Source organism: Filicampus tigris, chromosome 6 (assembly GCF_054856515.1).
Source record: "Filicampus tigris isolate MCC_2025a chromosome 6, RoL_Ftig_1.0, whole genome shotgun sequence".
Taxonomy (NCBI): Eukaryota; Metazoa; Chordata; class Actinopteri; order Syngnathiformes; family Syngnathidae; genus Filicampus; species Filicampus tigris.
Genome location: NC_141222.1, coordinates 28968922 through 28979686, shown reverse-complemented (window position 1 = coordinate 28979686; position 10765 = coordinate 28968922). Strand labels below are relative to the sequence as shown.

Here is a 10765-nt window from a genome sequence, read left to right as displayed (position 1 = left end):
CCGACGCTCACGAAGCGGCAGCGGCTGGCGGCTGGCGGCGGCGGCAGCGGCAGCGGTCGAGGCAGCCTTTACGTCACTTCCGCTAATACCACGACATCACTTCCGTGACGGAGTCGTCTCGCGAAGGCTGTACGCCTGAGCTATCTACAAGGAAGTGCTCGCCAAACTACGTTTTTGCCTATTAAAATCGGCTTTAGTGTGACTCGAGTGAACTTGGGGGAGCGACTGGGTTCGTTTCGTCGGCGTGTAGTGTTTCCTGAGGCTGATATCGTTTCTAATTTTGAGGTGAGCAACTATTGCGTGCGCGAGCATGTCAGCTTCGCATTCAAGTATTGCACTCGCACCAAAACTATGCATCCATCCATTCATTATCCAATAATCTGCACAAATTTGATATGAATAATACGACATAGGCTTTACGCAAATTTGTGAACCTTCAAAACGTCAGTGTATGAAGAAATGGCCGAAAACGAAAGAAAAATTTGGATATTTGATTTTTAAAAAGTGGTTTCATCAGACGTTTAAAAAAACAACAACAAACAAACTATTATTCATGTAGAAAATGATAATAATGTATCGCTACTGCCCAGTGTTTGAACTATGACATTTTGAGGCCCGGTCTAAATGTCAACATAAAGCTCACGTTTCAACACATGCTCATTTTTTTTTTTTTTTTCAAAGTCAAAACGAATAGCGTACACTTTTCCCGTGACGGATTTGAATACCAAAGGTAGAAAAGCCCTATACAAGTAACAGCCCATTTACCATTTGCCATTTCTGTTTTCACCTGTTTTTGCAAAGTAACATTGACATAAACAAATTTGGTCACAGGAAATGGTCTTAAATCAACTTTCTCTGTCTACACACATTTGACTCAACACGCATTGACAAGCAGACGTAAAATAGCTTTTTTTTGGATGATATTGACCTTTGGCGGACAGGCGGATTCAGCCTCCTTTTGATTTGTGCCAACTTACACTGTTATGGTCAGTGCCCTGCCTGTTCTGCCTGCCACTTTTGAACGTCAAAGTTCAAGGAATTGAAATGTTAGCATTTGTAGGCAAGGCACAGATGACGGCGCATGACATATTTTGCTCTTCTTTTTCCTAGTCCATCCATCCATTTGTGTGCCACGCATCCTCACTACGTGAGATGCAGTAAGGCAAGTGGGACATTTCTGCCACTTTTCACATATTTTATAACACACATGTGACTGTCTGGCTTTGTTGGATTGGTCAAGTGGAGTCAAGGTCACGTCGGAGTGACATGGGATTGGTGAAAGAGAGTCGCGTGACACAAGTCTCGCTGACGAACCGGTCGATAGTGCAAACAAGCACTTAGCGTAACAACTCCAAGTAGAGAGCGCAGGTGGCGTTTCTTCTGAACAAAAACACTCGAGAAAGCCTCAAATCTATGTTGCATTTACACTACGTACGAGTACAATTGATCTTATAAAAATGACTTTAGTGACTGTAGCGCATTGGTGGATAGATAGCAGGTATCGGTATGGGGCCGATACCGGCCCTATTACAAGGTATCAGGTATTCGTGGTCTCAAGTTGCCTCGTTGTCTTTCAGCGTTCTGTATTCGGTCCCGATGATTGAGTACTCAATAGTGAATACTTGTACTGGTATCGGTCTGGAAAAAAAGGGGTATCGAGTGTCTCTAAATACATAAATATCATACTTCTCACTTTGCGCTCATTGTACAAATATGACTGCTGGACAGTATGTTAGGTGCCGTAACAACATGCAACATTTGAGTCTTTTTTTGTTGTATTATTTTTGTTGGGGTACTGTATTATTAATACGAGTGTACACAGTATGAGAATATTGGCGCTGTGTCAATTTAATTTCACTCTCGGCATGAATAAAGCCCTTTCAACTCTACTATAATTCTTCTTCGATCTTTTATGAAGTATTTTGGCCACTCTCATTGGCAGGAATATACAGTACATGCAAAGATGCCTTTTTTCCTGCTTTACGTGATTGGCTGGCACCTTTGTGGGCGGGACTGTCAATCAGTGACCTTTCTCTGTGCTGAGGATGAGGATGAGGATGAGGAAGGCTTTGACAGTTGTGAGTGACTCGCTCGCTCAGTCGCTTTTGCTTTTGCTCAGTCGCTTGTGAACCTTGAAACCCCGCGGCGTGACATCATGTCTACTCTGACGGTGGCGGGTGAGTTTTGTTTTTTGGGGTTTTTATTTTCATTTTTTTTAATCACTTTAAAAAAAAATCACTTCTACCACTTTATTGTGAGCTGGGCACCGGAGAAAAGAACAACAACATAGTCAGCCTGGCCACATGGCAAACGAGCCTACTGGCAATCAGAACTAAAAGCAATGGCTGAAAAAGGCAACTATTGGTTTACGATTCAGCCGTTATTTATCCAGGTAAGGCAACTGAGAACAGGTTGTCATTTTTTTATTCCTTGATCATTTCCATTCTCCAACGCTGCTTCCTGGTCAGCATCGCAGGCGAGAATATGCCCTCACTTGCTTTAGCTGGAGGAATAAATGATAAAGGGTAACAAGCTGTCTCGTGTGATGGAGTGACATAGCAAATGGTGAATAAAAAGTTCTTAACAGGCTAAAAATAGATGCAGCGGGCAAATAAGGTTAGTGTACACCTAACTTTTGGAAGCTTGATTTTTTTTCCTTTACTTTTGTCTCTTTTGAAAATATGTGGCTTTTGGGATGATTACGTTTTTGGGGAAAATGTTCATTTTTTTCCTTAAAATATGACTTTTCTTTAAACATTTTGGGGATTTTTTTTTCAGAAAGTAAAAAACTATTTCTTGTAGAAAATATATGATTTTATTCCAAAATATTTTTAAAATGTGTTATTTCTCAATTAAAAGAAATAACAACAAATACTTTTTTTTGGGCGGGGGGGTTTAATCGGTGTTATTAATTTTGAATATCATGCATGTGCTTGACATTCCCAGCATTGTTTTGAACTGTGCAGTACTATATTTAAATGTGTTTGTTTTAAGTGTGCCTAAAGACCTTTAGAAAATAATTTAAAAAAATGAAGGACCGTAAAATTTCTAAACCCATGTTTTGAGTATCGAGCGTTAATAGTCTTGAGTCTTGAGCACGAAATGTGTTTGAGACCATATGAATTTGAAAGGTGTCTTCAAACTTTTGACTGGTACTGTGTATGTATGTATACACAATTAAATTTTTTTATCGCGGAGCGTATGTGCCCCAAATATACATGTTCATCCAGGCTGGAGTGTCGTTCAGCGCCAGAACCTCCCACCCACTGACGGAGGGTCGCTGGTCCACGAAATATCAGTCCGACCACGTCAACGACTTTTCAAAACTGCAAAGATGATCGAAGACGTGTGTTGGCGCGCTCAGACTTATGCACCTCCTGTGCGCAGACCTCACAGCTGGAGCCATGACGGAATTCCAGGAGAAGCTTCGGCAGCAGCACGAGGAGTCCATGTGCCGCGAGCTGGACGAGCTCGTCGCTACCGCCGGCGACGCCCACACACAGGTCAGAAGAAAGGACAGTTCAAAGGTCACGCCAAAAGCAGCAACAGGAAGTGCTACTCAACACAGGCTTTTTTTGGGGTGATGTTTCGACAAGAAATACTTTTGAAGAAACTTTCAATATTTGCAGTTGGTGTAAGAAAAGCGGTTGCTACTTCAAAGGAATTGATTTCATGTAGCAGTGCAGCAATTATTCTGCTAATTGATTAAACATCTGGAGACCTTGTTTAATTTAAATCTGTCCAAATCTTTGTAATTTCAGCCTCTGACTCGTAAATACTCAGTTTAATTTCAATAGGACGCTTGAAAACATTCGCTTTTTTTCTTCACCATTTTTGCGAATTTCTTAACAGATGTTACGGACCAAACGAGGAACAGAATCAAAATTTTCCTTTGTGCGTTTCCAGAACTGTCCATTTGAAATGACGTCCTTTTTTGAAGAAGAAGAAGAAATGGACAGATATTGAAACTTTTTTTTTTTTTTTTTTTTTTAATGTGTTTAATTATATATATATATATATATATATATATATATATATATATATATATATACTAAAATAAAACTAACTGCTGCGCTAATTTGAAGAACAATTCTTGCCAGAAACCACACACTTGGTCAGTATTTGAATGTTTTTAAAAATGGGGAACAGAACCATCTTACTTAATCACACATTTGGTGTCATTTAAGCTACACCAACTGTTAAAATGAAAATGTGTTGATAAAAGTCTTTTTTTTTTCTCCATTCAGCTTTGCTCAACTGCGCAGTGCGTGCTACAAATTTGGCCGAAATTAGAAAAAAAAAGTGTGGTACAAGTTTGTCTTGAACCCCTCGGAATGGCCCGCACTACCTCAAAATTTCAAACTTAAACGTACTGCGTCTTTTCTGGAATCGCTTCTTGACTTTTTTTTTTTTTTTTTTTTTTTTTTTTTAGTGTGACTTCTCAAGGTAGACTAGCCTGCCAAAGTATCATGCCGCTAAAGCCCCTATCTCAGTGACAGTGACAAGAAAAATCACTCAAACTGTTGGCGAACATTTGCGAAATTGAGCCAACTCTGACATGAACGCGACATTCACTGGCAATTGTTCGTTGCTCACTGCGATAGGGGCTCGTACTCTGAAACTGGCTTTGGGGGCTGATTTATTTATTTGTTCCCAAAAGTATTTTTCATTTTTGAAGGACCCCTTGGCATTGGCCAGATTGACCATAAAATGGAAGCTTCAGACCAAATGTCAGACTTGAGTTTGAGCTCGTGACTTGACAAGCCACCGCGGTGACTCCTGTTGATGACGCTGCTTTGTCTTGTTGTGCTTTCAGATTTGCAAGAAAGACTTTGAGGGCTTCAAGAGGCTCTTTCACAGGTTCCTGCAGGTCAAAGGTCCTGCAGTGGACTGGGCCAAAATCAGCGGCCCCCCCAAGGAAGCCGTGAGTAACCCCTTTAAAAAGCACAGCATGGTGTGCCTCTATCACCAAAACGCACAAGCATGCAACAAGGCTTGAGATAGGCAGTTGTTCATTGATTACGTTGTCATATTTCTGTTCAATGAAAGCCTTGCTTTAGGTCCTTGGGGTTAACATGCACAACTAAAACAATAAAACATTGCTCAGGAAAGTTGGAAAGTTGCTTCCAAGTGAAGTCCTTGAGTCGCAAAACTGCTTTGCAAACAAACAAAAAAAAGATATAAAGATTTCGAGCCTTGTCAGCCGAGGTGCTGTTAAACGTGCGCACGGTGTGTTGAGTTTTGCATGTGCTGTATAAAAGCACCCCCTTGACTTTGAATCATTTTTAGCTGGAAAAAAAAAGGCTGTCATTCTTGAGAATTTGTGGTTGCTGTGGCCAAAAAGCACAACGTGGAGAGCCTCTGTCATCAAAATGCACGATTAAACAATTCTAATAAAAATGATTTATTTTTAGACGTATTTTATATTATATAATATAATTTTAATAATGATAAAATATAGTATAAAATACGGCATACAAATATAATATAAAATAATTATGATAAAAATAATTATAATATATGATTATATTTTCGACTATTTTATTTATTCAATGAAAAAATAATCATCCATTTCTTCCTTGACAATGGCGCCATGTTGCTGGTGGTACCGTAAAATAAGGGTTTGTGAAAGGAGAGCAGGGATTTGCACTTTGAGTTGATAATGTTTGTGCGTGTCAATGGCCAGGTGCGCGAGCCGAGCGTCATTGTTTTTCCAGATTGTCCACTTAAGTGGCCTTGCTCGGTGTGTGGCGGGCCTCCCTGTCCTCTTTGACTCTCTCTGATCAAGGAAGAACGCGCTGGCCCTTTAAAAGACCACGCCGCGCATAGAGGCATGCACGCACGTTCCCGGAATAGCGGCGGCGCCACTGAAGGTCAGCGCCAGGAATAGTCGTCGCGTTCGGGTGGCGAGCGCGAGACCTTTGGACACCTGCTGGCCTTTGCGTGGCAGCCATGTTGAAAAACACGCGTCAGGGTCAGGACGCAACATGGCGGCCGCGCGCCCGACCTTGAGTCCGCTGGCGGGGCGCACCCAGATCGGCGTCTCGCCGAGTTTGTCACGCGCCCTGTTGCCGCGTGTGTGGGAAATTCCAACGCGTGTCAGGCCGACGGTCTGCGTCAAAATGCGCTGAGTCATTTTTGTCGAATAAACCGCCTTTTGAAAAGTAATCGGACGGCTCTCGCCAGGCTAAGTGGGGCGCTCGCTTAGCAACTAGCTGCTAGCTACTAGCCGCTGCTGCTACTGCTGGCGGCAGGCGACGGCGCATTAGCCAATGTCAGCGTAAATCATTTGAGTTTAATGATAATTCAAATAAGAATGAGTTTTTTTTAGAACAAGATGATGTCGCGTTCATGTCGGCGGTGACAGTTTCTTCTTTCTTTCTTTCTTTTTGGGAGTATTTCTTCAACGACTACAACTTAACTTCTCCAAACAATCGTCATCGACTCATGCCCGTTCATCCCTGCACGACAAACACGTTTTCTTCCTGAAGAATATACGACGACAGAAGCAGCAAGTGAACAAAGCGAAACAAATAGCAGCTCTTAGGGGGCAGGGTGGCGCAGCGCACGGACAGAGTCCCCGCTTTGAATGACACGAGAAGAAGTTGCCATTGAACTGCTTTTCTTCACGGATCGAGAAGAATCTGTGCCTTTGACTTGTGCTATCGTACCCGTGCGTATGTGTTTCCACACTGTTTGTCTGTGAATACTCGACTGTGGAAGGACTATCGCTCCCAAAGTGACCTTAGCATTTGAAAGGGATCCTCTGTTGACTTTAGCGTTAGCACTAGCTGTGTGCTTGTGTCTTGTACTATACGGTGTGTGTAATTCCATTTTGCTGTGTGTTTAGCGTGACACTCAACTCCGCCTCGGGTGTCATTGAGCAGCTAAAAGGGGAAGTCAACGCAAGCTTTTTTTTTCAAGAATATGTTCTATGCATAGTTGAAAGAGGGCATTCGGATAAGTATCGCGTTTGTGGAATAAGTGTTAATGCACCCGTTTTTGGCCATGTCCCGCAGGTCAGCTGCGATTGGTCGTTACCTGAGCAGTTGTGATGTCATTTTCGGTCGACAGAGGACAAAATGGCCGTCCCCGGAGTTGGCTAAAAACGGGCGCATTTCGCTGCTATTCCACAAACGCAAAATGAATCCGAATGCCGCGTTTCAACCAGTGGGCCCGCTGGGAACATATTCTTGACAAAAAGATGTTTGGCTTGACTTCCGCTTTAAAGCAGAAGCACATAGGCAAGCAAGCAACATGGTGCATTCAGGGTGCTTTCACAACGTCGGGAACTTGTAAACGCACCTTGCCGGTGGGCGCTTTCGTCCTTTTCGCCCTCGGATGACCCATTAGCTTTGAAAGAACGAGAGAAGCCCAAATTGAAACGGTCCAGCCCTACTACTCAATTGCCATGTCAATTTGAAATGGAGTCCTCGTTCACCGCCGGCGCGTGTGACGCAAGCTGCCGTTGTGTCGTTGAGGTGGTGGCGTACGAGGAGATGGCGGCGGCCGACGCGCCGGCCGACGTGGCGGCGTGCCTCAACAAGCTGGCGGTGGTCAAGCTCAACGGGGGCCTGGGCACCAGCATGGGCTGCAAAGGCCCCAAGAGTCTCATCAGCGTCCGCAACGAAAACACCTTCCTCGACCTCACCGTCAAGCAGATCGAGGTCGGCCAAAGTGCAGCAACTGTTCACCTTGCCGTTCTCTGGTCCCTCCTCATTTTTCTCTCGCCATCTTGCTCCTGTTTCGTCATCCTCCCTCCCAATTGCTCCTCCCCCCCCGTCGTCCCTGCCTGCCTGCCTGCCTGCCTGCCTGCCTGCCTGCCTGCCTGCCTGCCTGCCTGCCTGCCTGCCTTCCTGCCTGCTGCCTACCTCCCTCCCTCCCTCCCTCCCTCCCTCCCTCCCTACCTCCCTCCCTACCTCCCTCCCTCCCTCCCTCCCTCCCTCCTCTCGCGCGCGTTTTGCAGCACTTGAACAAGACGTACGACGCCGACGTCCCTCTGGTCTTGATGAACTCCTTCAACACGGACCAAGAAACCAAGAAGATTCTCCTCAAGTACAAACACCACCGACTCAAGATACACACCTTCAACCAGAGCAGGTACGCATGAGCGCACAACAAACGCCTTCAAAAAGAGCAGATAAACGCCTGCACTTGGACGTCCTAGAGCGGGAGCTCACGCGCGTGCGTTTGGCCGGCCGCGCTTAGGTACCCGCGCATCAACAAGGAGTCCCTGCTGCCCATCGCCAAGAGTTTGGACAGCGCGGAGGCGTGGTACCCGCCGGGTCACGGCGACATCTACGCCAGCTTGGCCAACTCGGGCCTGCTCCGGCGACTGCTGGACGACGGCAAGGAGTACGTCTTCGTGTCCAACATCGACAACTTGGGCGCCACCGTCGACCTCCACATCCTCCGACGCCTCATCGGCCAGCCGGCCGACAGGCGCTGCGAGTTCGTCATGGAGGTGACCGACAAGACCCGCGCCGACGTCAAGGTGCGCCGCTTCCCGCGACCGCCGCGCTCCGACCCGCCCGTCGGACGAGCGGCGGCTCTGCCTTCCCCGCGCGCTTTGACTTGCCCTTTGCCCTGACGGCGACGTGGGCCTGACTTTCCAGGGCGGCACGCTGATTCAGTACGAAGACCACCTGAGGCTCCTGGAGATCGCTCAGGTTCCCAAAGCTCACGTGGACGAGTTCAAGTCGGTCACCAAGTTCAAGATCTTCAACACCAACAACTTGTGGATCTCACTGAGCGCCATCAAGAGGTTACTCGACGACAGCGCCATGGACATGGAGGTCATCGTCAATCGCAAGGTCACGCACGCACACACGAGGTTATTTTACTTTGCCAAATAACTCAAACTCAAAATGCTTTTAAAGATTTTGGTTGTGAAGCCCTTTTTCCTACACAATACTTACCATGGTCTTTTTTGATCTTGCCCACAAGTAAAACACTTCTTTGAACTGAATAAAGGCGCCCTGAAAGCGAATTGAAAGGAGCTCCGTTCAAAAAAGAAAACTCTCAACAAACGACGACTAAAATTGCTCAACTCTAGTAACCTTGTCACACACAGTCGGGCGCCATGTGACTTCCTGGTGTGACGTGACGTGACGTGACGTGACGTGTCTGCGCAGACGCTGGAGGGCGGTCTGAACGTGATCCAGCTGGAGACGGCGGTCGGCTCGGCCATCAAGAGTTTCCGCAACGCCATGGGCGTCAACGTGCCGCGTTCGCGCTTCCTGCCCGTCAAGACGTCCTCTGACCTCCTGCTGGTCATGTCCAACCTCTACAGCCTGGACGCGGGCTCGCTTACCATGAGCCAAAAGAGGGAGTTCCCCACCACGCCCCACGTCAAGCTGGGGAGCTGCTTCACCAAGGTCGGCGCTCCACAGCGGCGCTGCCGGCGCCTTGCGCGCACACGCCGCCGTCGGGAGTATCCGGCGGGCCGAGGCGTCAGCCTTTGCCTTCAAGCTCGCTTACGTTCACATTAGCAACGCGTAGCTTCAGCCCCATGCTAACGGTCTCCTCCGTCGTCGGCGTCAGGTCCAAGACTTCCTGTCCCGCTTCGACAGCATCCCGGACATGCTGGAGCTGGACCACCTCACCGTGTCGGGAGACGTCACCTTTGGGAAAAACGTCTCACTCAAGGTACGGGAAAGGTCTCGCGACGCCTTCCGCGCCTAGCGCCGATCCGTGCAAATCCCCGACCAAACCAAAGTCTGCAGCTGAACGCTAACATACAACACGGAACGCCACCGTCGAGCTGAGTGAAACTGGCATCGACGCTGTGGTCATTTCAGACCTTCAAACAACTGCTATGTTAAAGGGGAAAGCAACCCAAACACCCTTTTTTCAAGAATATGCTCCCAGCAGGCCCACGAGTTGAAAGAGGGCATTCTGATGAATATTGCCGTTGCGGACGTAGAGTTAACCCAGCCCTTTTTGGCCATCTCAGGGGGCGGCCATTTTGTCACTTCTGTCGACCCAAAATGACATCGCAACAGCTCGGGTAACGACCGATCGCGGCTGACCCGTTTTCTGAATCTGAGCCGCGAGCAACTGCGAGTGGGCTTGCATAGAACATATCCTTGGAAAAAAATAGGTCTGGCTTAGAACATATTCTTGGAAAAGCTTCTTTCTGGCTTGACTTCCCCTTTAACACAAGCAGCAACACATCCAAAGTCACTTCCGTAAAAGGCGCCATCAATGTATGAATTTCTGCGGGCAGGGAACGGTGATCATCATCGCCAACCACGGCGACCGTATCGACATCCCCGCCGGAGCCATGCTGGAGAACAAGATCGTGTCAGGAAACCTTCGCATCCTGGACCACTAACTCAAAGGGGACGCCGACAAAAACCACGGCAGGGAACCAAAAGTGCTCTTTTCCGCAGCCTTGACGTCTGGCCCCCCGGCAGCCGGTTTCGGGGTCAAAGGTCACCAAACAGGAAGTTACTCTCCACGATTGTTGAGGTCAATAAAGGACAAGTCATTATGGTCTGCCTGAGGCTCTTATTGTGAAATCCTGGGAGGAAGTGACAGAAAAGCATCAGAAAAGCTTCACCAGCTGGATGCGAGAGAATAAATGAATTAGAAAAACACTTTGGTAATGAGTCCATGGCGTGGACACACGGGTGGGATTTCGCACCCTGGCCGGTTGGGAACAAGTACATAAAAATGATGACATTTTCATTCCCGGAGAGACGGGACGACTGCTTGCAACTCAAGGACGGATGAAACAGCTATTCCCAAAACCGATTCCAGG

General features: G+C 47.0%; 1 protein-coding gene across 2 annotated transcripts; it reads left to right on the top strand.

Moving 5' to 3' along the window:
• Window positions 1-89: 89 nt before the first annotated feature.
• On the top strand, window positions 90-10500 carry LOC147146658 (UTP--glucose-1-phosphate uridylyltransferase-like). Of its 2 annotated transcripts, none has more exons than XM_086032994.1 (10): window positions 90-285; window positions 3388-3503; window positions 4817-4924; window positions 7482-7667; window positions 7967-8100; window positions 8209-8494; window positions 8616-8813; window positions 9135-9377; window positions 9544-9648; window positions 10229-10500. In XM_086032994.1, the coding sequence occupies exons 2-10, from the start codon at window positions 3405-3407 to the stop codon at window positions 10334-10336; spliced, it is 1467 nt and encodes a 488-aa protein (XP_085889120.1). In that variant the 5' UTR covers window positions 90-285; window positions 3388-3404; the 3' UTR covers window positions 10337-10500. The 2 variants fall into 2 exon arrangements, with proteins under 2 accessions (XP_085889120.1, XP_085889119.1); XM_086032993.1 differs by lacking the exon at window positions 90-285 and adding an exon at window positions 2033-2177.
• The last annotated feature ends 265 nt before the right edge of the window (window positions 10501-10765 follow it).

Excerpts from the sequence above, each read along its gene's own strand:
- LOC147146658 (XM_086032993.1), top strand. The coding sequence starts at position 2,156 with ATGTCTACTCTGACGGTGGCGG. Across the intron at positions 2,178-3,387 it reads GTCTACTCTGACGGTGGCGG|ACCTCACAGCTGGAGCCATG; the intron begins GTGAGTTTTGTT and ends TCCTGTGCGCAG. Across the intron at positions 9,378-9,543 it reads TGGGGAGCTGCTTCACCAAG|GTCCAAGACTTCCTGTCCCG; the intron begins GTCGGCGCTCCA and ends CGTCGGCGTCAG.